Source organism: Caenorhabditis elegans, chromosome X (assembly GCF_000002985.6).
Source record: "Caenorhabditis elegans chromosome X".
Classification (NCBI taxonomy): Eukaryota; Metazoa; Nematoda; class Chromadorea; order Rhabditida; family Rhabditidae; genus Caenorhabditis; species Caenorhabditis elegans.
Window position 1 is genome coordinate 11,560,051 of NC_003284.9, and position 25,197 is coordinate 11,585,247.

At 37.0% G+C, this 25,197-nt stretch overlaps 3 protein-coding genes, 1 long non-coding RNA gene and 9 other non-coding genes across 15 annotated transcripts; 8 read left to right on the forward strand and 5 right to left on the reverse strand.

Moving 5' to 3' along the window:
* Positions 1 to 152: 152 nt before the first annotated feature.
* Positions 153 to 410, reverse strand: C35C5.15. Its single transcript, NR_072141.1, has one exon. It is a non-coding gene; the product is annotated as an Unclassified non-coding RNA C35C5.15 (non-coding RNA).
* On the forward strand, positions 170 to 417 carry C35C5.17. The gene has a single exon (NR_072142.1). It is a non-coding gene; the product is annotated as an Unclassified non-coding RNA C35C5.17 (non-coding RNA).
* A 118-nt stretch (positions 418 to 535) lies between these two features.
* Positions 536 to 674, forward strand: C35C5.16. Its single transcript, NR_072143.1, has one exon. It is a non-coding gene; the product is annotated as an Unclassified non-coding RNA C35C5.16 (non-coding RNA).
* Positions 583 to 731, reverse strand: C35C5.19. Its single transcript, NR_072144.1, has one exon. It is a non-coding gene; the product is annotated as an Unclassified non-coding RNA C35C5.19 (non-coding RNA).
* A 133-nt stretch (positions 732 to 864) lies between these two features.
* Positions 865 to 3,657, forward strand: lev-8 (AcetylCholine Receptor). The gene is made up of 12 exons (NM_077531.7): positions 865 to 933; positions 979 to 1,172; positions 1,342 to 1,451; positions 1,533 to 1,635; positions 1,685 to 1,878; positions 1,996 to 2,088; positions 2,450 to 2,520; positions 2,565 to 2,708; positions 2,751 to 2,829; positions 2,885 to 3,125; positions 3,172 to 3,288; positions 3,342 to 3,657. Exons 1-12 carry the CDS (start codon positions 879 to 881, stop codon positions 3,534 to 3,536), a joined length of 1,596 nt encoding a protein of 531 aa, NP_509932.2. The 5' UTR covers positions 865 to 878; the 3' UTR covers positions 3,537 to 3,657.
* On the reverse strand, positions 3,575 to 3,699 carry linc-33. The gene has a single exon (NR_102211.1). It is a non-coding gene; the product is annotated as a long non-coding RNA linc-33 (long non-coding RNA).
* Positions 3,700 to 3,872: 173 nt separating this feature from the next.
* On the forward strand, positions 3,873 to 9,706 carry trpp-9 (Trafficking protein particle complex subunit 9). Its single transcript, NM_077532.6, has 18 exons — positions 3,873 to 3,884; positions 3,923 to 4,000; positions 4,074 to 4,223; positions 4,345 to 4,548; positions 4,593 to 4,742; positions 5,102 to 5,181; positions 5,227 to 5,363; positions 5,414 to 5,843; positions 5,892 to 6,275; positions 6,323 to 6,488; positions 6,589 to 6,755; positions 6,802 to 6,911; positions 6,955 to 7,153; positions 7,202 to 7,948; positions 8,002 to 8,272; positions 8,370 to 8,553; positions 8,600 to 8,721; positions 9,105 to 9,706. Exons 2-18 carry the CDS (start codon positions 3,938 to 3,940, stop codon positions 9,261 to 9,263), a joined length of 3,723 nt encoding a protein of 1,240 aa, NP_509933.2. The 5' UTR covers positions 3,873 to 3,884; positions 3,923 to 3,937; the 3' UTR covers positions 9,264 to 9,706.
* A 91-nt stretch (positions 9,707 to 9,797) lies between these two features.
* On the reverse strand, positions 9,798 to 9,867 carry C35C5.18. The gene has a single exon (NR_072145.1). It is a non-coding gene; the product is annotated as an Unclassified non-coding RNA C35C5.18 (non-coding RNA).
* A 1,823-nt stretch (positions 9,868 to 11,690) lies between these two features.
* Positions 11,691 to 11,985, reverse strand: C35C5.20. Its single transcript, NR_072146.1, has one exon. It is a non-coding gene; the product is annotated as an Unclassified non-coding RNA C35C5.20 (non-coding RNA).
* Positions 11,802 to 12,012, forward strand: C35C5.13. The gene has a single exon (NR_072147.1). It is a non-coding gene; the product is annotated as an Unclassified non-coding RNA C35C5.13 (non-coding RNA).
* Positions 12,013 to 12,454: 442 nt separating this feature from the next.
* frm-3 lies at positions 12,455 to 25,076 on the forward strand. 3 transcript variants are annotated; one of them, NM_001351892.5, is made up of 20 exons: positions 12,455 to 12,543; positions 16,199 to 16,331; positions 16,392 to 16,496; positions 16,559 to 16,683; positions 17,595 to 17,691; positions 17,742 to 17,866; positions 17,910 to 18,153; positions 18,204 to 18,364; positions 18,410 to 18,484; positions 18,570 to 18,772; positions 21,744 to 21,861; positions 21,909 to 22,209; positions 22,719 to 22,814; positions 22,862 to 22,989; positions 23,034 to 23,192; positions 23,241 to 23,688; positions 23,734 to 23,938; positions 23,992 to 24,212; positions 24,598 to 24,752; positions 24,832 to 25,076. In NM_001351892.5, exons 1-20 carry the CDS (start codon positions 12,515 to 12,517, stop codon positions 24,908 to 24,910), a joined length of 3,207 nt encoding a protein of 1,068 aa, NP_001338849.1. In that variant the 5' UTR covers positions 12,455 to 12,514; the 3' UTR covers positions 24,911 to 25,076. The 3 variants fall into 3 exon arrangements, with proteins under 3 accessions (NP_001338849.1, NP_001427141.1, NP_509935.2); NM_001440226.1 differs by lacking the exons at positions 21,744 to 21,861; positions 21,909 to 22,209; positions 22,719 to 22,814; ... (5 more) ...; positions 24,598 to 24,752; positions 24,832 to 25,076 and having other exon boundaries at positions 12,461 to 12,543; positions 18,570 to 21,710; NM_077534.3 differs by lacking the exons at positions 12,455 to 12,543; positions 16,199 to 16,331; positions 16,392 to 16,496; ... (5 more) ...; positions 18,410 to 18,484; positions 18,570 to 18,772 and having other exon boundaries at positions 21,243 to 21,861; positions 24,832 to 25,072.
* H05G16.3 lies at positions 14,673 to 14,888 on the forward strand. The gene has a single exon (NR_072148.1). It is a non-coding gene; the product is annotated as an Unclassified non-coding RNA H05G16.3 (non-coding RNA).
* H05G16.2 lies at positions 16,748 to 16,913 on the forward strand. Its single transcript, NR_072149.1, has one exon. It is a non-coding gene; the product is annotated as an Unclassified non-coding RNA H05G16.2 (non-coding RNA).
* Positions 25,077 to 25,197: the final 121 nt, after the last annotated feature.

The window sequence follows — 25,197 nt, forward strand, 5'->3', positions numbered from 1 at the left end:
ATAATAAATTTGATCTGCTTTCGATTTATTCAAGCGGCAGTCGGAATGGCACCTGTGCGCGCTCACGGACAACAACATGAGCAGTATAAACTCGAGCCGATAAAGTTGAAAAACGAGACGATAATGTTAGTGAGTCCGAGGAGGAACATACATAAGCCATCAAGTCGACGTGTGTGTAACACTAGAATGAGTGAGAAGCCACTGGCAGTGCAAAGAAGAAGAAGTCATCTCAATTTTCTAGGATGTCTCCAATCCCAGTAGGTATCACTGAGGGGCAGTTGCCGACGACCGCACCTGTCAGTCGATCTTCATAATAATCGGCGCGGCTCTTCGGTTGTAAATTTTTAACCACTAGCCCATCTCATCAGTTTCCGAGCCATCAAATCTAACACCCTCATTTTTTTTATCTTTTACCTGCCGTGTGCAAAACTAATGTGATTTTCTGATTGGTCCGTATCTATCTTCAAAAATGATGGACTAAAAAAAAGATAAGATCACTCTATTTACTGATGGTTCTTTCCTCATTATTTATCATTTATCCTATCGATGGTGCCGCCAAGACAAATTGTGGTCGCATCCAATTTGTTCGTTCCGGCGCCACTGTTACATCGTGTCAATTTTTTCGGTGCCCATCTCGTTTGATACTCACACTTTTTTATCAGCGCAACTGTCAGGTAGCGTTCCTGTTGTGCTCTGTCAAAAAGTCATTCTGGTTTTTCTGTTTTACGTTGAAAAGAATTCAAAATCTGAGTACTTTAGAGCTATTAAACTGCAACTTGCAACTGCAGATTTGTTTCTCGTGTTATTTTGCTCATTCGTGACCCATGCCCTTTGTTTTATTTAGTATTTTAAACTACATTTCAGAAATACTCACACTTATGTGGATACCACAACGGATAAGCCACATATTTCTATTAGTTATTTTCATATTACGTAAGTCTCATATCTCAAAGCATATGTATGTGTCTCTTGTTTCAGATATTGTCACAATTAATGCCAACAAACATGTTTCGCAATTATTAGAAAATTTACTCACAGACTATAATAAAGCTGTCAGACCAGTTCATAATGCATCAGATGCTCTAAAAGTAAAGTTTGGAGCCAATTTGTGTAGATTGATTGATGTTGATGAAGTCAATCAAGTGTTAACAACTAGCCTATGGTTAGAAATGGTAAGATTTTGATATATAAACGATGTGACGTTTTTATGTCGCAGTCAGGTTTTGAGGAAACTTAGAATGCACACAAAATCATTTTTTGAAGATACTTTAATTAGCCATCAAGAATTTTAACAATTTTCAAACCTCAAAAACATAACACAATTCAACATTGTATTTTCAGCAATGGTATGACAAAAAACTAACGTGGAATCCGACAGACTGGGGTGGTGTTGAGTATATACACATTCCGTCAGATCAAATATGGATCCCTGACATTGTACTTTACAACAAGTTAGTGTTTGTTTCCAAAACCAATTCATACTATTTGACTGTTTTTTTCCACTTTTCTATTCTCACGTTTGTCAATTTAAGTGCTGACGGAGAGCCACATATCACAATCACTAGTCTTGCAAAGATTGATCATCATGGAAGAGTCGTTTGGCAGCCTCCATCAATTTATAAAAGTTTTTGTCCGGTATTTCTGCTGTCTAAGCTGACAAGTTAAGCATATCATTATTTTTCAGATCAATATCAAATACTTTCCATATGATTGGCAAACATGTGAAATGAAGTTTGGTGGATGGTCGAATGACGGAGAAACTCTTGATTTGTATCAAATTCCTGTTGATGTTGATGATATTCCACAAGTCAAACGGCAAGATGATGGCGTGGAATTCCTGTATCTTGAAAAAGGATTAGGACTCAGTTTTTATCACGAGTGAGTGAAAAAGATCATGAGCAGACATCTGATATCAATCGAATGAGAAGAGAAGGAAAAAAACTAGGAAAAAGAACATCGTGTTCAAATCAATTTTTATGATCTTTCTCACTTCAGAAGCGCCGAATGGGATTTGCTCAGTGCCACTTCATCGCGCTATGCTCAGATCTACCCGGGATGTTGTGGACAGCAGTATTACATCGATATCAAGTGAGAAAATCTTTGTTAAAATAAATAAACAGAAAAAAATATATATGCGATTCGAAAATGTTATCCTACGCTTTGAAAAATTAATAACCCTTAAAAAACTGTATAAATTCAAAACATTGCTTTTGTGAGTAGGGAAATTATTGTTAGTTGATACAGTAATGTTTGAGTCTCACTTATTTTTTGTTATTTAATTTAGAGAAGAAGAAGAATAAAAAACCGTATCAAACATAAAATAAAATATAGATGTACAACACGCATGTTGCTGCTCTTGATCATAAATTTTTGGTAAATGTAAATGTAATATTTTATATGACAAAAAGTATCAATAAACAAGTTTACAAGCAACTCAGCTATATTACAGATATCGCATTATCATTCGACGTAAGGCAATTTTTTTCACAGTTACTCTCACGATTCCCTGTATGCTTATTGGTAAGACTAGAAAAGTTTATTAAATAAAAACACCCATATTTTAGCGAATGTGACACCATTTGTATTCTTGATTCTCCCGAACGAGCACAAAATGACATACTCGATCTCAGTGCTTGTTGCATTTTCTGTGTTTTACTTGGTACTCATTGATCTTATCCCACCAACATCGCTATCTTTATCTCTCATTGGTAAAACGTTCAAGTGTTCTCTTTTAAAAATTTTAATTTCAGGAATATATTTGTTATTCACACTTCTCATGGTCTCAGTTTCTATCATTCTTTCAGTTGTCACTATCAATATGTACAGAAAGTAAGCATTGTGTCAATTTTTTTTTGTTGTTGCTGAATACAAGTTCAACTTTCAGACAAGCTTTCTCATCTGGAATGTCTCATTGGCAACGATGGCTCTTTGTGCAGCGGCTACCGAAACTGCTCCGGTTGAAAACGTTGGAGCACACACTAGGACCAGATGAGGGTAGTGAAACAACAACTCCTCGCACTGGTTCAGTTTCTGTTACTGCATCTGTTACGCAACGAACTTTGAATCCCAACAATAATTCACCGGTGTTCCCACCGCAACGGTTACGTCTGTTAAGTCTTGTGCAGGTTAGCTTTCAGCGAGGAAATGTATTCCCAAACTGATATTTTGTAGATGGACGAAGCTTTAAAACAACGTTGTGCGGCAGATAATTTGGATTTATTCAGAAAAATTGCTGGTCATTTAAAGATCATCTCTGCACATTTCCACAACCAACAAATGGAGGGAAAGGTTTTACCCACTTTTTCAAAAAACTTCAAATCAATTTGTGTTTGTCTTTTCAGATTACTGAAGAATGGCAGTTAATGAGCTTGGTTATCGATAGGATATTCCTGATATTGTTTCTTGCAGTCAGTATGGCAGCAAATATAATGTTTGTTTACAATTCTCCAACATTATTCGACGATAGGCCTTCTTTGGTACCAAGTGTTGCCCACAAACCACTCAGCGGAGGAACCATCAACGTTCTTAACACCTGAACAATGGTGTTTTGTTTATAATTTAACACACGGATTTTGAATAATGTATTTATTTTTGATGTTGTATTTCAATACTGAAAAAAAAAACAATACAAGTATTATAAAGAAGATTTAACACTTGTTTTTCATGTTTTCCGACCACAATTGGTTGACAATCCGTTAGCGAAAATGGGGGAAAACGCAAGAAAGCGAAAACAAAACTGGAATGGATAATCTGTCATAGGACGCACGAGGTACGTAAACACGGCCACGCGCAATCGCAGACCTCAGCGTGCAGTGTGCCCGCGTCTCTTCGTCTCATACCCGTCTGCATTGTATATCTCTTGCCGATTTTTCTTTTTCTTCCAAGTTTTTTCTCCCGTTTGCTTCTCTATTCGCAACAATTTATTTATTATCTTCAGATGAAATCTAGTACATCAGATTTTTTGACAGATGTACAAACTGTAAATATCGTCATCAAACAGGTAAGTATAATAATTAAAATTATAAGTATATCATTTGATAATTCTCAAACAAAAAACAATAATTTTCTTACAGATAGGACCAAATAAATCGCTTCCGGCGTTCAAAAGAATTGTGGAACGATGTTCAAGGCAACGGGTAATACAAGTTTCCGATAATCCACGTCGATTATTCCATTGCTCGTTCATACAATCTTCCTCGTATACTGAATTCAGCGAACTGCAGGTGATTTTTACAAATTGTTTTAAAAATTGAAAAAAATCAGTAAAAATAAATACGTTTTTTCAAGATATTTTTGAATTTTGTAGAATTCTATGCGTATAACTGTTATTATTGATTTTTGCAGCAACATCGTCGTGTTTTTGCTGTAATTGGAGTAGGGTTCACAAATGGGCAAGGAGAGCCGGCCGACAAGTCTACTAGAGCATCTCGAGAGTCGACAGATTCCGAAGTTTCTGAATCCGAGCAAATCTCAAATGCGTACAACAAACTGAAATCAGATTACTCCAATATAATTTGTAGCCGGTGCATTATTATCGGCGGCAAGGATGTGAGTTAGACTATTAATCTTGACTTCATTGATTTCTTTTTCAGGAAGAGTTCGATCTGATTGAACGCCATGAGAGACTATGTTTTCCAAGTTTAGAAGATGCCACCCAATTGGAGAGCGCCGTACGGGAGTTAATGAGAGCCATTTATATTGTTATCGAGATGAAACGAGTCGATGTTTCGTTCGAGAAAAAGGTTCGATTTATGCGGAAATACATATATTCAAAAAATAAGCACCTTATTCAAAAATCAGGCAAACACTGTAAAATGCCAAGTTCAAAAACTTATCGTTCCAATGATAATTTAACACAACAAATCAACATAATGTGTGCATATGAACTCGATACCTCAAAAATTAAAACAATTTTTCCTGTGGCAAATGGAACAAAATTTAGTTCTGCTTTTTCTTCGAATTTTTTTTGGGAACAATACTAAGAATTGCATTTTTCTAGGCACGTTGAATGTGATGAGGGAGTCAACCCGTTAGAAAGGCAAAATAAATTAAATGACCTAACTTAATTTGTTCTGATCACCTATAACGTTTTTCATTTCAGCAAGAAATACCGTGTCCCATCCTTCCTGACGAATCTCGTTGGCAAGTCGGCGTTGACACAAAATCTACTAAAAGTTATAGGTATGTTCTATTTCATAATCATGATTTAAAATAAATTTTCTTCAGGAAAAAATGTCTCGGTAGATGTCGGAAGCAACACGCAGACTACTGTCTTCTCACCGGTCTTCCGCAGTTGGCACTAGAAGCTTACGAAGGTGCAATTGAAAGCCTTAAATCTGCTCAAGATCATTTGTGGCTAGCAGGTGCGTTGTATGATTATTTTTTTTCTGTAAATGTAATCTTCTTTTTTCAGCGGCTTATGACGGATGGGCCAGCACGGTCTGCATTCTTCATGCGGAACAGATGGGGGAGATCAATTGTGGTGCTTTTCATCGTGTGGCTAGTATGCATGCCATGCTAACAATTCCATCGATTGAAATTAATACACAAACTGGTGACAGTTTATCGGTATCAAATGACAGCGTTCTCAGGTATCCTAGTGGAAACAAAGAAGAAATGAAATTGCAAAGTGATTTTAGTTCACCACAAGGACACAAACGACACCATTCCGATGAGCACGTTAGGGTTACATCGTCAATGTCTAATGGAATTGAGAGAAATGAATCATTTGGGAATGAAAGTGGTATAGTTAGTAATGGCTCATCACCGTCAATCAGAGAAGAGCCCACAAAAGTGAAAGCATCGAAGGGATTGAACCCCTTATCCAACTTTCTAAGTGATCGGTTAGTGAATATATGACTTTCAAGCGTCAATTGATTTTTTTTTTTCAGACGGGAAAAACCAACAAAAGAACGGGTAATGGAGAACTTCAAAAATTCTATCGACGAATTTTCAAAGTTCACGATGGCTGGCTGGTTGGAGTATGAAACTGTAATGCGAGGGATTATGTACTTGATTTTGGAGCGAGAGTACATTAAATTAGAGCAATTTCATCGTGATTACACAGGAAAATATCTCGATGATTCAAACACTTTTATGGATCATCGCATGAAATCACAAATCTGCCTTAACTCTGCTGCAATGTACAGAGAAATTGGATTCTTGAGAAAACAAGCTTTCTATGCGAGACTTAGTGTTTTATTTGAGTTGCATGTAACCGAAGGACGTGTCAGACAAGCCAGTGATTACAAAATTGTCTACCCAGTGCTTTTCAAGTTAGTTTTGCTCACCATTAGGTGTGTTATCATCAATTGAATTTCAGAACTTTGGAAGGATATGGCGTTGAATTAGGAGAACCGCATGATATCAAAAACAAGAAATTAGGACCAGTGAAACTTCAAATAAAATCTCTCCATGAGATTTTCACAGCTGCCAACCGTGCGGGACACCGCGATGCAGCAATTCGTCATTTGTGCTTCTTACTCCAGGTAGGTTAAGATTGCAAATATTTGTAAATATATTATTGTAAATGAGAAATTGATAGAGAAATGTTTGCATCTATGTATATACGTATATTTAATTTTTCAGGTTTACTACCCACACTTGGACAGCTCTATGACGACTCGTCTTTTCGAGGATTTAGATAACCTAGTGAAAGCTACTAACCTCGTTCATCAGTTGAATCAGACAATTGTGGTTGACGATGGAAAAATCATTATTCCTGGTCTTCAATTAACCCGATTTCCAATAATTCAGTTAGTTGCTAAACCCGGTTTTACTAAAGTGGAAAATTATTTATAGATCGCCAACCGTGCTCGCTCTACAGTCCAATTTGGCCCCAACAATTGTTCCGAATAAATGTCAAGCGTCCATCTTCATATACACCCCGTTTGCAAAAAAAGCTGATAACGGTACGAAATATTCACATTTTTGAGTAAATGGTGAATCTTTCAGCGTTGCTTTGGGTTACGGATTGTCCTGGTGAAGTTGAAGTGACTGTCAAGAACTGTCGAGGATCTGAGCTAGTTGTTAAAGACTTGTGTTTGATTGTGGAAGGAGTCAATTTTGAACCGGTTCAAGCTCGTCTTATTCTTCCACCGGAAGATGAAGAAAACCAGTCAGGGTCAACCATTCGGTTATTAGGAGTTCCACGGTGTGTAATTTATGTTTCAAAATGTGTTTAAACGTATTTCGTTTTTAGGGAATCGGGAGACTTATTCATTACTGGCTACTCTTGCAATATATTTGGGCTACACAATGAGTGCCGTTTCTTCTCCAGCAATGGGCAGAAGCCGAACAAGATTCGTGTGAAAGTGTTGCCTAAATTAGCAAGGGTATACTTGGAGTGCTCACTTCCCCGGGCACCAATTGAAGAGGATAATGATGAGCCGTCAGCTGAAGCTGTTGTGTATTCTGGACAAAACTTTGACCACACCATTACCGTTGTCAACAACAGCGATATTCCTGTTAGGTACTGTGGTGTTAAGATATGGCAACCAATTGTTCAAGGAGGTCCGCCACTTATTTGTCTTGACGATCTAGAAACACATTCTCAAGAAATTGAAGGTTGTGAGACAACTGACGATCTTTCAAGTTTTACGTTAGAACCAAATGGGTCTAAAGAGCTACAGTTTCATATTTTTGGAATTGATCCAACTTCAACAGCTGATGATTTGAGCGACGAAGAAAAAGTTTTGGAAAGTGTCGTACCTCTGGCAACAACCCACGCGATTCCAAATCCGGACTCAGAATCTAATGATATGGATTTGATTCCATTCACTGGACGTCTATTAACAGCTGAATTTATTGTTAGATATCATTCTGACATCACAACTGAGGATGGAAACTCGTTTGAGCGAAAGTGCAAGCTCCCTATCGCCATTTCAATCATTCCTGCTGTAACGGTGTCTGCGTGGCACGTTCTCCCAGGAGATAGCCCATTTTCAAGGTTTGTCACATTTCTAGATGTTTCGACTGATTAAGATGATTTAAATATTTCAGATACATTGTTGTTGACGTAACCAATAGTACTGAACATGACGCGGAGCTTGTCTATAGCAACTCGCGAAGAATGTATGTTCTCCCGAAGGAAACTTGTAGAGTGCCCATTTTGTCGCCGTGTTGCTCTGACGTTACTGGTGGAGCTTTTCATCAGGCGAAACAACGTGGAAGTCACATGATGCAGAAAATGGAAACTGAAAGACTGCGGTTGATTCTGGAAAACCATGTCTCGAAGCATTTAGATATTCGTTGGTCTATTCCAGCTCTCAATGTAGGTTTGATGTTAATTTCTTAATAGGAAAAATAAACATTATTTAAATTTAAAACTATGAAATATTAAGTCTCAATAAAGCAATTAATATTTTCAGCTTGATGGACAAGTACCTGTTGGCTCCCTTCTTTCTTCAGTGTCACTTCTAAAACAACTCGTGCTACCAGCCATTAGCCTTGATTTCTTTGTTAACGGGAAACAGTACGTAAGCGAGGACGATGTCACAGTTGGAATTGGTCAATTTGTCACCGTTGAAGTATCCATCATTTCTTCGTTAGCCGGTGAGATCAATAGCCTACATTAATTCTGACGGAAAATTAGTTTCAGCCGAATACAATGGAATTCTATCGTTGGAATGTGAGCAAGAGATTTCACATCTTCTCGGTTCCAATGATACGAGCAGCTTTATGTTAGTTACCGGTGCGAAGAAGATTCCTTTCACAGTCGACGTAAGTGATGAAAGATGTCCACAGAAATGAAATCATGCTTGTGGTTTATTTCCAAAAAATTCAAACTACCCGTAATTTTTGAAACTCTACAACTGTTATTAGGCCCTATAATAATAATGGTGTCGACCCATTGCGACTCATTGCCACCACTATTTATTTAATCCTGAGTTATTAGGGAGTGATTTGAACGAAAATCTACAATTATAGTCTAAAAAGTCTGTAATCTGTGAGTAAAATCTGAATGTAAGATTTGCAATAAATGCCAGGTATAGCATTTTAAATGACTTACATGCATAAAAATAACTGAAATCGTTTGATTTAAAAAATAACACAATAGATTTCAAAACCTACTTCATTCCAACCGGAACAATTCATATTTTCAGAAAGAGAACAAACAATCGGCAACATTCAACTTGGCCTTTATTGTCGAAGGAAGTTTCCGTGTCCGCCCACAAATCACTCCGGCTCCCGGTCAAAATGCTCTTCTCGCCGAGGACATGTTTGCCACTCCTGTCGCATTTAGCGTTTCTACTAAATTTTGAATTGTAAAATTACAAATATTTTTTTTTCATATTCCTCTCCAATTGCCTACCACACTTCTGATGTTAGTCAAACAGTTCACTACGTTACTGTTAGTTTTTTGTTGCATAAGTGCCATTTTTCACAGACATAATCTGAGTTTCAGTCATGGGTGAATGTTTTGCAATCGCATTTTATCGCTTAATTGTACACGGGTTTTAGAGATCAGAAAAATCAAGAGTAATTGTTGAAATTTTCCATTTAGCATTTTAATCGTACCCATCGCATTTTTTATTTTCCACCTCATAATTCTAGTCGATCCGACAATAGTGTGTCAGTTTTTTCAAGTTTTAAAAAATATTCTTCCAGTTGTTCGTCTTTCGACTAGTGGTTCTTCACCCGGAACCGTCCTCCCCAATGCACAGACAATTTTTCATTATGAGAAAATAAAGTTTTTGCGAATGATGTTTTTGGTTAGCACTACGCTTGCTCTTTTTTCGTATTCTGAAGTAGGGAGAAGCATGAAAGTGCGGACAAAAACGGAGGAGATTGTGGAGAAGTACTTTGGAACAACTCAAGACCGCTTCACAACTCGTAATAGAATAAAACGTCTCCAACTCTTCTTCCCTTCTTTGCCGCCTTCTTTCCTCCTTCCACGCTTTCCTACTATTCTCGTTTTTCTACAACAAGAAGCTGCGGCTGCAAAATCATCCCTCGACCAGTACTCCGTAACCGAATTCGCGGTCCTCTCCAGTTCGGACGTCCGATAAGTTATATTCATTTTGTACGCGTCCCTCGCCTCTCAGTATACTTTTGCTTTGAATTTCATCTCAATTCGAGCCTCCGCTGTGCTGGTGACATCCTCCGTTTTCATTTAATAATAGTCATAATTTAATCGTTCGCGAGTCTCGTTCTCAAGCGCCCTAGAGGCATCCAAAGTAATTCTGCAAAATTGGTTTGAGAAGCTAACTCCATCATCATTTTCGTTTATTCTGTTTCAAATACAATTGTGAACATTCGCTGGTTCACAAACTTGTGTGTTTTTTTTCAATTAATGAATTACTTTTTCCAATTGAAGTCAGCAAACTAACATTAATTATTTTTCAAATATGGAACATAACTAACTATGAATTTTAGCACTAATTTTTGATACAATAAGAATGGAATTATTTTGATTTCTTGATATTTCGTGGTTTCATATCTCCATTTAGTGAAAAAGATCAACACAATTTGTTATTAACATTGTCACCCAATTTTATCAGAAACTGAACAAAGCACTACTAAATTAGTTAATTTAATGTTTTTCAAAAATCAAATGAAATATCTGAATATCAAAGTTTTTGCAATGCAGTTTGAAGGTGAAAATTCAAACAACAGTATTTTTGCTTTCACTTTCCCATTTCAAAATTTTTATTATTTTTTCTTTAAATTTTCCCCGGAATATATATTCTTTCTTGTTAGTTTTTATCATCGTCCGTGCTTCCTTCCTCTTGCCATGTCTAGTGTCATGTTTCATCCTCTTTTCCGTCCGGTCTCCCTTCTTCATCCTATTCGGACCCTTATTGTTATATAGCTCACCATTTTTTCCCTATTTTCACTTCACAGCGCCCTCTCTTCCACCATAATACCACAAAAATTGAAGTAACATAACTTCTTTGTTTCTCTCACACTTCCGCTCGCCGCTTTCAGTATTTTCCGTCATTCTTTTGATGGATTCTTCGGAATCCAACCCTTGTATGAAAACGAACAAAAACACATTTTGATGATGATGATTTTGGCGTGCTCATAGAAGCGTAAAACTACCATAGATTCGTGCAATTGAGCCGAAACTACTACGGAGCACCGATTGGCTCTTATAATATGCACCGATAGTCGGAGGGAGCTTGACAAAACATACTTCGGCAAGAGAGTCTTCTTCACTCGCAAAATAATGATAATTCGCTGTAATTGCCGTACATGAGCAATTCCACGGCATTTTTGTTATAGTGAACGGATGAGACCAATAACAAAAATAATTACATACTTGTTAATTGTTAATAAAAAATTACAAGCTGAATATCAACATAATTTTTGGTTAAAAAATTAATGATTGCTACTGTGACCTAAAATATTAAATTCTGCCAGCAAGGTTTTCAAAACAAAAAAATCAACGTTTCAAATAATTTCGATTACTTGATTTTCTGAATCTCGAGTTTAAATTTATAAAGTTAAAAAGAAATTTCAACTTATTTTTTGAATGTCCACGAAAATTAATTAATTTTTTCAATTTTGTTTTCATTCACGGAATCTTCCATACAATTCGTCCAGAAAACGGCCGAATGCTGAAAGAATTCATCATCAAATTTCAATGATGTTTTCTTATTCGACATCTAGTGAAAGCATTTACCAGATGCTCAAAGCGCAATTGCTCCTTCAATCATGAAATCGTAGTCTCTCAGAAACTCGGCGAAACTTTTCTTTTCTTCAATCCTACTACTTCTTTTTGTAGTATCCCAAAGAAGAGCGAGCGTTGGATTGTGTTCCGTAGAAGCGAGTGATGGGTCATGGGGCCGCGCGTATTCTCGGACACATCAATTTATGCGCCTCCCGAAACTTTTGGCGCACTATTCCACATTTCATTCCTATTACGGCGGGAAAGGGGGCACTCCTTGGTTCGCGTCGTGGCGGGAATAAGGAAGAAAGAAGAAGAAAAATAGAAGAAAAAGAAGTGCGAAACGAAAAAGCATGGCGGCGACCCCCAGGCCTTCTTCTCTCTTCTTCTATTTTTCTTGTTCTTCGCCTCCTTCGTCTTCTTTTTCTTTTCCTTCTCCTCGTTCTCTTTCGATTTTTGTGGTCCCTATATGCTTTACTTTTGTGGTCATCATGCTGTCCGACCGGTTCATAACGGCATCTCTGTTCCTGAAAAGTTCGATTTTGTCTGTTTAAACCAATAAATCTTACCCAAGCTAGATATTAATTTAACTTTCACGAACTTCATGTGAAGACTTGTTGTGACTTCCTCTTTTTTATAACTTTGTTATAAAACACGTTTTCCAAAAAAAAAACTACTTGTTTGAGCAAAGACACCTTGTTTAGATGCTAAATGTAGTTAATACAAATTAAAGATGCAAAGAAATTTATAAGCAATCATTTTTCATTAAAAACTTGACATATTGAATGTCTGTTTTATCTATCATTTCTTGATGAATAGTTCGTTTTGTTCAATAAATATATCAGTTTCAGATCAAAACGCGGCACAATACAGGAGTCGGTTAGCTGATCACTTTGCCATGTAATGGCGCGGTTAGACTACGCATATGCAAGGTAAGAACACGGATTTAGAATCCACTTAGCATTGTTTTTGCTATCCTCCGGAAGTTAATTAGGAATAAGAAACAGAAAAATGTGATGTTTCACCGTTTGAAGATAGAAATCGAAATCAAAGAAGCAATTGGCGTCGAACGACCTTCCGTCGTTACATCGTTTCATCCAGAGGACCGGCGGGTTCCGGTTCGTCTCACATCACTTTGAATTTTTTTTCTTCGGTTTTCATTCGTTTTCATAGGCTCTGCTCAAGACGTACGCCCTTTTTTGTCTACCACGAATCTGATATGTTCTTGATGTAGGTCTGAATGTCCTCGATTTACTTGCGTCGATATGGGCGGAGCCTGGAGCCATGGCGAGAGCAACAAAAACTCGGGTGGTTCACAAAATAGCAAGATTGGAACACGTGCAAAACGGCGAGCTCTCCCGTGGTGTGCTCGAAAGCTTCACTTCTTTTCTATCACGTTGAGTGCGAGTGTCTCAAACACAAGATGCTTCGGAGGTGTCGTCGCATCGTTTTTGGCATGGGTACCCCTGTTTTCGAGCCAACAACGGCTTTTTGTCCCCTACATTTCGTTTCATTTTGATACAAAGCAACTTCACTCTTTATCTCACTCTTGACGTTCAAAGTTGGCCTAAAATTTTTGCAGTTTTTCGGAGCAAATATCTATAGAAGATATACTTTTAGCATGTAGAAATAGGTTCAGTCTCTTGTTTTCAAGATTGCAGCAAATTTTGATAGCCTCTTCAATGTTTCAGATGTTAATTTGTTCTTTTTTTTTCTTTGCCAATTCATTGTCTTTTTATCAAATTTAACGGGTATCTGTTTCACATCGCTGATCAAAACAGTTTTTCAACGATTTTAAAAAAAAATCAAATACATGTAAGAACATTCACTCTCGGCTTATTTTTTCTTTAAAATGTTTAAGAAAATTTACTGGGTTATTAGTTTTCGTCGAGACAGGGAAAACATGTGAAACCTCTGTTACATGATATATTGAGCGTTGTTTTTAAAGTTAGTGTTGTACTTGACAAGGTACAAAGCATGTCACTGCGAAGGATGATATGATTGGACATGTCAAACTTCATGTTGTTTTTGCACAGATGTTTTTTGCTGTAGCAGTTGGCATAGTTTAAAACAACGAACTATTTCAGCATTTTAAAAATTAAGATGACATCAATTATTTAACTACTCATTTTTCCGGCCAGGGTTTTGACTGTAAAAAAAAAGAGAAATAGCTGAATTCCGTGCACTTTTACGTAATTTGAATTGAAAAAATATTGTAAACTTGAATTACAAAAAAAAAATTAATTTTCACTCGCATCAAGGAAAAATGTATCTCAAAGTTCAAGCAAATAGTTTTGGTATACAAAAATAAATCTATTATTTTCAATATGACTTTGTAAACAATTTTAATTTAACAACTTTTATAAAACAATTTTTTCTTTAACATAAAATCTTGAAAACTGTCATTGCTCCTTGACAGTGTCATTTAGTGGTTCTGACCAATATATGCTACCTACTTTAACGAATGAAAATGTTTATATTTATCAGTATTAAAAAATTGAATAACTCTGAAAGAATGCAGTGCGTTAGAAATCAAGCTCAGTAGTAGACATTTATATGTTCGACTGATTCAACTTGTCTCCGAGCTCCATTCATTTTATCTTCCCATTCTTCTTGATGTCGCCTCATCGGCCAATCACCCACAGGTCGATCATACGGATCGACATTCTTTTTGTCTTTTTACCGCTTCTTCCTCGACTTCTCTTCCAATTCACACTGATTTACACACTCACTCCCTCTCTGTCCTCCCTCGCACAATTGTGCTCCCACCTTGCTCGTCCGTGGAGATTTTTCGGCTCCAGGGAGATATATAGTGGACACTGAGAGAAATATAGAGAATCGCTTTTTTTGTTATACAACTGACTGAATGACTGACTGACTTCTGATTTGTATTTCGTTTTCTTTTTTCCTGTTTCGTTTTAAATCGGTTAGTGGCTCCTGCTCTCGTTAGTGAGAATACGTCGAACTCAGAAAAAACAACAAGGTACCTTCGTCCACTTAACTTTTTTTTACAAAGAGGAGCAGTTTGAAGCTATTTGTATCTTCTGTGTTCTTGTTTTTGCTCTCTCATGAGTTATATTTTGCTTCTACTTTACAATTTCATTTTCACAGCTTCTCAGATCTCAGCTTTCCTGGCAATCACATTTCACTAATGAGTCTTGCGGTCGAGTAGGACACAGAACGATAAAGTATCAGGTTACTTAAATCCGTTGTTCCTGGAACCTCCGTCATCGATCCGGCTTAACATCGGGAAAACTGCGGGTGTGGATTCTTTGACTGCTTAGTACTAAATTACCAAATTCTTAGTTGTTCGACTGTTGACATCCGGCAGTCCAAGACAACGATTCTCTCATGCCGTTTTTTATCATTAGAACTTTGTCGGATTTGATTTCATATCTCATCGCATTTGTTTGCTTTCAACTGTTTTCATTTTATTTGCACAGTGACACTAGCAACAAGATTACAAATTTCCGATGATTCTCGATTAGAGTTATCCGTTAAGTTTAGATTTTATGCAAGACTTAGATCGGTGCATGTATATTTTTGTTTAAAAAATGTATTTCATATCGTGAAACTAAGCTGATTATTTCAATTTTAGTGACATTCTTACTTCAATTTTTGTAAGTAAAAACACCGCTCTTCTTTTTGACTCAAACTGTAAGAAATCTAAAATAAAAAAATCGAAAAAAGGTCCTCTCATCTTCACTACAATTATTATATGTATGAAATTTTAGCAGAAACATACCACGCCAAATTTTTTGTCAACTGGGATTTTTGAGCGTCAATTCTATTAGAACTTCTTTTTAGTAGCACACATTTTCGTTGCTTTGTTTGCAGATTTGTGACTAAGTTTTTAATAACAGCTGCATGTCGAAATTTGTTTATTTAAGATTTTCTATCTGCAAAACTGAACTAAACAAAACATTGTTAGTGTCTGAAAATAATGTACACGTCCATCTCCTCCTTCGTGTCAAAATAATTTATTTTTTCTTCCTCGGCATCTCCTTAGAGGTTCTTTCGTGGTCATTCTTTGGCACCAGTTGGAAGTGTGTCGGTGTCGTTTATTCTCCCATTCAGTGCTATGAGGTCCCTCTTCTGTTCTCTCTATTTCCGATGGCGTTTCTCGTCGCATTTTCTCTTCCGAATTTTTCCATAATTAGTTTCTGACGCCTTACGCGTCCTTTTAAAACTGAACTGAACATCTGCCAGCGCTTTTTTTGCACTTGGCCCAACACTTTTTACTGAACTTTTTGTTTGGGACGGGCGGAACACGTCACTCAAGCTGTTCCAACCAGGTGCGGATCATAAATTTTGGTTTTCTGTCAGAAATTCCAAATACGAATTGTTATTATTGGAGTATTAATAAATTATCGTCATTGGAAAAAAAAACGTTTTAACCGAAGAGTTTGTATTTTACTTTTTCATCATTTGAACTATTTGACAAAAATTACATAAAGTATTCGTAACTTTATTCTTTCAAAATTAATATACTGAGTCTGTCGGTAGAGGGAAATCAGTATATATTAATTCTGAATGATCTTACAATTACTCTCATTACATGTTCATTTCACACAACTTTTATTCCAGATCGGATATGTCAAATATTCCACGTGGGGTGGGTGCACCCCCACCCCCCGGTATGAACTCATCAAAACGGGGCCGATTGGTGTGCATCAAAGTTCGTATGCTTGATGATACTGTAGCGGTGTTTCATCTTGGGGTAATTTGTTTTTTTTTCTGCGTTGTCAGTTTTCATGGAACATATGTTTTCTTATTACAGCACAAAGCAATAGGCCAAACGTTGTTGGATGAAGTGTGCCGACATTTGAATCTATTGGAATGCGACTATTTTGGGTTGTCGTTCATCGATATTAATGGAAATCATGTAAGTTTTTCAAAATTATAATTTTCATAATTTTTATGGCTCAAATAGTTCATATATTTTAGTGTTGGCTTGATCGTGAGAAAACAATATTACGGCAAATCACAAACGGGTCTACTGACGCCAAATTTTATTTCGTCGTCAAATTTTACACGCCGAATCCAATCGACTTGGAAGAGGAATACACCAGGTGAGCAACTTCTCGCACTTGTCAGTCTTCTCCCGGCATCTCATTTCTCAACTTCTCACTTTTTGTGAATATTGCCCCGCATTTTTCAAAAGCACGTCACATATAGTGAAATGACAAATGACAAATGCAAATTCGTAAGAGTCGGGTGTGGCTTCTGGGGGAGAAGAGCTTCCCCCGACGTGTGCATGTGTGTATGTCACGGACGGCAGAGACGAGAGGAGCTACTCCCCGAACAAAAAATTGCGACGAGCAGAAGTGGGGGGGGGGGGGGGAGATGGAGATGGGAAAGCAATGGTGGTGGCGGCGGCGGCATAGAACTAGGGGGGACCCGGTTGAAAAATGACAGCTGACATGTATTCGACTTGGGTTGAAAACCGGCAATGACCAATTTCAAGTAGTTTTGAGTAGAAATTTAGCAGATTGGGAAGTTATATTCCAACAGTACGGTGGTTTTGAAAACAAAATAGTAATTTAATCAGATGCACATAATCTTTCATGTTTGCAAAATAATGAGAAACAAACCTTTCGTAGCAGCATTGAACAAAAACTTCGACGACGCTTTTCGAAGTTCCATGACTGTTCTGATGCTCCAATATTTCTTTCAAAATATAATTTGTGCAACGTTTATTTAAATATATTTAAACGCAGTATAGATTTACCATTTTTGAATTATACCTTTTTTCTATTCTTAAATCCCTAAAAACCATCATTATCTGTATTTTTTTTAACTTGAAATATTTTTCGATATCGCGGGGTAGCGAGGTATAAACACAACAAGCGATTAAAAAAAAGTAACTCAAAAATTATAAAACACCGTAATAAATTTCTTAAGCCGACGCAGACAAGTATCTCCAGTGCAGTGTTAAAAACTACTGCGCATTATTTTTTTTCTTCATCATGAAATTTTGCAGGTATCTGTTCACAATGCAAATAAAACGGGATCTAGCTCTTGGAGAGTTGCACTGCAGTGATAACACCGCTTCATTGTTATCAGCGTATCTTGTTCAGGTACAGCAAAGAGATATGAACAGCTCGTTACAAATAAAACTCAATTACAGTCGGAATGCGGAGATTTTTCATCAGAAGACTACCCCGATGCCACTTACCTGTCACATACTCGATTTGTACCAAATCAGACGCTAGAATTTCAGAAGAAAGTTATGGATAACCATCGAAATTTCATGTGAGGTTATCGGCTTGGGTGTTCAACATATGACTTTTTTCAGAGGGATGACGCCTGGTGAAAGTGACTTGGCAATGCTGGAAGTGGCACGAAGATGTGATTTCTACGGTGTCAAGCTACACGCTGCGAAGGATATTGATGGAAATGATGCGGCTCTATCTGTAATGCATTTGGGTATCAAGGTGTTTCGACAGCTACAACTGGATACAACGTTTTCATGGGCACGAATAAGAAAACTAAGTTTCAAAAGAAAGAAACTACTTGTGAAACTGCATCCAGATAGCTACGTGAGTCAAAAACATGTATTTTTTCAAAAACTATTCTGTTAATGTTTCAGCAATATCTGAAAGAAACTGTTGAGTTTTCTTTCGAAACGCGGGATGAATGCAAGAACTTTTGGAAAAAATGCGTTGAACATCACGCATTTTTCCGTTGTGTTCAAGCCGAGGAACCGAAAAAAGAAACACGATTTTTCATAAGCAAAGGATCGTCGTTCAGGTAGTTCTTTACTTTTAATTTAATACCAATACATTGAAATTCAAGGTATCACGGCCGAACTCAGAAACAGTTAATTGACTATGTTAGAGAACATCATAAAAGGAGAGAACCATTTACAAGGTATGTATTACAATCAGATAAATTAATTTACTTAAAAATGATGTAGGGATTATAGTAGACTGATATTAATTATACTTGATTTAAGGCCTCTTCGGTCAGCAGCATCAACACGAAAAGGAACGTATTCATCTACATATGGCCTGGTGACAGATCGCCCAACAAAGCATCGAAATGGATCAGTCTACGAACCAAATCAGACGGACCCGTACAACAAACATCAAAACACCCATTCCTCAATGCCCCATATTGCGCATATCTCTTCCCAGCCTGCTGATCACTCTTTCTCAGGTACTTTAGACGCTCGTGTCGGTAAATCGGTGACACGTGATCCCTCTACCTCAGTTACCCAACACCGTCTTCGGCAACTAAAACGCAGCGAGCGGTGTATTTCTGATGTTGATACGGTCGAAAGGCCCCAACGTTCTTCTTGTAGACCTGTTTCTCATGCAATTAATATTTCTTCTACCTCCTCCAAAGAGCAGCCCGATTTGTCGGTTTCTCTTCCTAATGTTCTTAGTGATGATTTACAAATGGTGTGTAAGGAAATTGAAATTGAGCAAAATGATCCCCCTAAGTCAGTTTCTGGTGATAATTTTCAACAAAGAAGATCAAGCCGCGACTATGATAATGTTAGTGAAGATTCATATCGACTTTCCGATCATGAGAGAAGTACGAGATCCGAAGTTGGAGTGGGCTCCAAGTTCGCAGCCGCAACTATTTTCAATTCAACATTTGTTGCAAGAAAACCAGGTAGCAATGTCGTGAAAAGAGTTGTTGCTCATACCAAAAGTACTCCAAACTCAACGGATGATGAGGAAGGAGCACTGAAGTCTGCGTCCGAATATCAAACTTTCCGTCATATCAAAGAATACCCATTTGCACGAAATGCGAACATAGTTCCAATTGAAATAGATGGACCAAATGTTGATTTATCTGCACGAAGATCACCTGCAGCTACAACTACAACAACGAGAACATATGCAAACACGACAACTACGGTAACGACAACTTCAAAGGTTCTTACAAGTTCTGGAGCAGTTTTGATGAAGCCGAAAGTTATATCTAATGATCATGAACCGTCATCTGGAACTCATTCATCGAGAGTTTCGCCCGAATCAGGAACTTATGGCGCACTTGGCCCTCTTCCCGGTAGAGTTATCACAAAAGAAAACATGATGATAACTCCGGAAGGATTCAAGGAAAAGAAAGCGAAACCTAATCCACCTCCGAAACCATCGTTTCCAGTGCAAGCTGTTCATTCAGAAACCGAAGTTGTTCGAGAAATCAAAACAGAACGAGCTTCGAGTCATCCGCTTGTTCACATGCAAGAGGAAATTCCATTTTCTCGAGCTCCATTGAAATTCGAGGATAAGAAAGAACGAAAATCCTCTCTGTCTCGCCCTGCACTAATTTCTGTTCAAAGTGAAGACAATCCGGATGTTCAAAAATGTCATCTGTTCAACAGTGACATTCCGTATACTTTGACAATGCGAAATGTTGAAAACACACAGTCACTTCCCTATTCGTCATTTAAAGATGTATCCACTGCTAAAAAACAAGGGTATGAATCAAATTCACTAAAAAGAGTATCGAAAAGCCCCGAATTCAAACGTCGAAAATCTCTGGATCTTGTTCCAAGGAAACGACTACCGTCGCCTGGCAATTTTTCTGCTCAAGATCACACTATTTCTCCAACCACGCCGGACAGTGATGTTCTGGAGTATCTGCTAAGAAGAAGAAGTTTACTTGGAGATAAGTCAGTTATCAAAACGAAATCAAAAAGAACGGATCCGCGCCGCCAAACTCAGCCTGTTCGGTTTGATCTACCACCGTCTCCTTGTTCGCCAACAGCTGGTGGTTCTACTCCATTCATTTCAATTCTTAACGATGATCTCTTCGATGAGTGCGTGTCCGAATCCAGAAGTCTCCATGAAGACATGGACCGTTTGGACAAAACTACTCCACACAATCAATCAATATCTTCATTTATGTCTCAAAAGTCACGGCGCGATTCGGAAGACAGTGATGTAATGCCACCTCCTCCTGAAGAAATATTGAACAAGGCCATGATTTCATCGTCTCGTCCAGCCCCTCCACCTCCACCACCAAAATCTTTGGCGGCTGCCGTCAAAGTTGCCGAAATGAAAGCTGCTGCTGCCGGAAAGATCTACTACAGTGGAAGCTCGAGAACTGGCAAGATTACCGATTCACCTCCCTTCATCGATGACTCTCCTAAAAACAGCAGCGCATCAGATGCTCCATCCGTTCCGTCACCTCAAAAGAATTGTTTTTCTGATTTTTAATTGTGAATTCAATGTATTTTGCATGTCGTGAATTGAATCTGTGGTTGTGATTGCTGGGTTGCTTTCCTCTTTGCAATAATAATCTTCAATTGTTTTTTATCATTTTTAAAAATTTTTTAATCACTTAGAAAATGGAGTTTGAGTTATCTTCCCATGTTATAAATTTTGTATAAGCTTATATTTCAGTGAACAGAGGCCTTATTTATTTTGTTTTGTTTTGTGAACCTCCGCATGGTTTGGCTATCAATTCTTCTTACACATTTATTTTCTAAATACTCTGCACTATTTCATTATTGTGTTTGATTTCTTAAGCATGGTTTCATTCTGTCATTTCGCTTCTAGTTTTGTCATAAAACAAAAAATCACTACAAAACCTTATCATTTCAGTATGCCAAAAACTTTCCTAGAGTTGATAGTCTTTCACTTCTAAACTTGCATGTTACTGCGCATGCCTATAGATAGCATTTTTCACACAAAAACTATTTTGTAAAAATTCTTGTTATTTTCTCGTCATCTGATGAACTTTTATTTAAAAATTGTTAACTGAGATTAATAAATGATTGAAAAAGTGCATTTCCGGAACACATTGAACTAAAAGCGACATGACATTATATATCCCATGCTTCAGTATCACTTCACTTTTTTTCCTATTTCTTTCCCATTAACTGCAATTTTATCAGTTTATATCTGTCTGTTCCTTTTTACTTTCATTATTTCTTCTACTATCCCCACACATCACTGATGTCCCCATAACTACACGTGCACTTGTTCTAGAATAATATAATTTCAATTTGTATTTGATCTCGGTTCCTTTGATTGTAATTCTATTCTTTATTTTTCTGACGAATGAAAATGTAATTTTTTCAGTTGAAATTTTGCTTCTCAATATTGTACTAACATTGTAAATTCATAAATGTTTTTTTCTGATTCAGTTTCAGAGTTTGGAAACATTTCAGATATCCAGGAGCCTTTATACCAATCAGTCAACAAAAAGAAAGATGTCATCGTTGGGATCAATTCTACATTTTCCTCAGAAACTATTTGCACATCAGAACCCATTTTGAAAGTGAACAAGTAACCACATTAGCATAAAACAGTCTTTCATTTTCAAACAATTTCAGAAAACCACGAAAACGAATGTCCAGAAGCGCAAATGACACATCAGAACTGAATAAATACAACTCCAGTGACAGTGGAGGATTGTCAATTGGAGATCCAACTGCTGGATCAAATGACTCACTGAGACTCATGAAAAGAGACCACTCATCTGATTACCAGCTGAGACACGATTATGCAGTTATGAGGACCTCCCAAAGCACGGCCAGTGTTGGTACTCCATCAAAAGAAATTGAAATGAGTCTTGAGAATGATGTCGACAACTATCCACCTAGTTGTAGCAGCGAGTATTATATTACAAGAAAGGTTAGTGATTTAGAGATTTCTAATGTATATTTTTCCACTGTATGCTGATTGATTAATTATGAGATTATTATTTAAATACAGTCGTGACGTCATGATGTGTACTTATATACATTATTTAAAATTACTTGAATAGTCCCATTACAAAGCATTATGATAGAAAACCGAACTTCAATTGTGTTTTGAAAACTTAAAAATGGAGTACGGTCAGTGGGTATTTCCTTTAGTTTTTTATGTTTTAATTAGGTTTCATATTTCAACATCGTAGGAGTTTGAACATGTGGCAGTGCTTCTGATTTCTCGAAAAGTGGTTCAAACTCGTTTTTAACCGCTTTTGACTCCAAATATATATGTTTTTTTTATTGTTAAAATGATATTTAGTCATTTTAAAATCATTATAGTGTGTTTTAGTCATTTCCCCACTATCCGTTTTCAAGTCGTATGCGAAAAATTTCAACCGAGATTAGAAAAAAATACATTTGATTTTTATTTAAAAAAAATATTTGATTCAGGATTTCGGTAAACCAGAACCGCAATTGGCCAATGTTCTAAAAGAGTTTTATTGGAAAGAACTAGTTTACTCTAAAGACATGAGATTAATAAACGAAGTAAGTTCACGACAAAATAAAGTTTGTAACAATTATCGCATTTTTAGTCTTTCTTCAATAAGATCAAAGATGACGTGGTAGACTGCAGATTTTTAAAAGAACTTTTTGGATCGCTGAAGGAGCTTCCTCCCATCCATCAGCCGTTAATTGATGCACTGAGGGAATCCTCGAATGAGTAAGGTGATTTTTTGCAAGTGACGTAACAATAATTTTTTGCAGACCTGAAGACTCAAAAGCAGCAATGGTAGCGCCAGTTTTACTAGCAACAGTGCACAACCTGACTCCCTTGTATCAGTCTTTGGTTCAAAACTTTCCCATTTATGTGTCTGCGCTAGATCAGTTATATCGATCAAAAATTCCATTTCGAACAATCATGTCGTTAGTTTGCAAAAATGAGTAGTGAAATTTATATCTAAACATTTGCAGAAAATTTGAATCATCAAAAGAATGCTACACCCAAGTGAATTGGATTCTTCTGAAAATTCTTAACCGCCTCATCAACTGGCAACCGGTGTTAGCGAGAGTTATTGAAATTCAGTTATCAGAATGTGGGAATGACACGGAAACAACTGCCTTTGGAGTTGCAATGGATAAAATCATCGAATTTGCAAAAAAGACCAAGGCAACCAGACAGTCACTTGAAGAATACATCCACGTTCTACAAGTTGAAAGGGATACGGGACTAGTTGGAATACTTACTCATCCAAACAGAAAAATTTTGCGTGTGGGATTTGTGCTCCGATCTGCCAGACGTGCACCATGCTGTAGGATAATGGTGCTTTGTTCCGACAGGATATTATTTGGGCACCGAGGTGTGAACTTGGACGGAAACTTTTTCACTGTTCATGCTGAATTCAAATTGAAAGGGATGATGGTATGGAATTTTAGTTAGGGAACTTCTAAAAATTTTTAATTTAAGATTGATGAAGGTGATACATACAAAGTGATGGACGGCGAAAATAATGTAATCACTCTCCACAACGCAGATATCTCTATTGTTTTTGCTGCACCAGATCGTGCATCTTGGATTGAAGACATTACAGAAGCTATTAAAAATGCGGCTAGAGCAAAGATAGATCTACCTAGTTTGGTAATGGAGAAGAAAGAGGAAAATGATATTGATAGTAAGAAAACTGCTGTTACTTTAAAACATGCTTTTAATTTTTTTCAATTTTAGTGACAAAAGTGTTGCTACCAGAAGAATCTCCCGTGTCAAAAATGAGCCCATTGCAAATTTGCTGGTATCGAAAATGCTCGTTTGGAAGAAAAGATGTCAATAAAATGATAACAAATACCATGTGTGGATATTTGAAGCGGAAACTGCGCAATTCATCCGGGTGGCAGGATTTATGGGTGGTCATGTGTTGTCACACACTGTACTTTTATAGAAATCATAACGTGAGTTCACGAAAAATAAAGAAAACAGTCAGTCACAGGTTGAGAACTGCCAAATTTCGGAAAAAAAAACGGTATTTTTGAAAAATATAGGAGATTAAATCAAACCTCTGCAATATCCAAATACAAATAGTTGGAACATTATAAGAATCTAAAATTTGTAGAAAAATATTATGTTGTTTTGTCTGCAAACAAATCAAATTCAATTATTTTTCAACATTAAGTAGTTTTCAAAATGGTACCCTTAGGCGGTACTCTCTCTATCTTTAAGAAAGATTTGTTGTTCTATTTTTGGCTTGTTGCTGAAAAATCTAAAGTAGTTGAATTTTCCAGGCACATTTTTACAGACCGACGAATACTGTTGTTAATTAATTTTTATCAATTTTAGGAGAGAGAACCACTTGCACATTTGTCCCTCATGGATTATGGTGTAGGACTGCCAACGGTTGCTGACAAGATCGACAACCATGAGAACTGCTTCAAGTTGTTCTACGGTTCACACACCTACTTTTTCCGCACCGATTCCTATTACTTTTTTGAAAGGTTTGTTCATTTTTTCCATGTCTGGATCAGATATACATTGTGTCCGTCACCTTCAATTAACTTTTTATTTCACTTGCAGATGGGTCGATTCAATCTTCCAAGCGGCAATCTCCCGCGACTCACTTGATGTCGTCACGGCTCTTGCTCTCCGCATTTGATGAATTTGTCGTTCTACTCCCTGGCCCGTTGTGAAATCATAAAAAAGTCTCATGCACGCAACAAAAATTGAATTGCTGGTATCTTTAATTTGAACTGCTCCTCTCCATTCTATTGTCATTCCTTATTAAATTGCACAAAGTTTTAAGAAATAAATTTGTAAAACATAGTCTTATTTAATAAAACCACTCCATGTCTTACTCTACCACATTCTACACAAACTATGGTACCGAAAATGCAGAGTTATCATAGAAATTGAAAGTTAACGCTACCGATGACGGACACAATT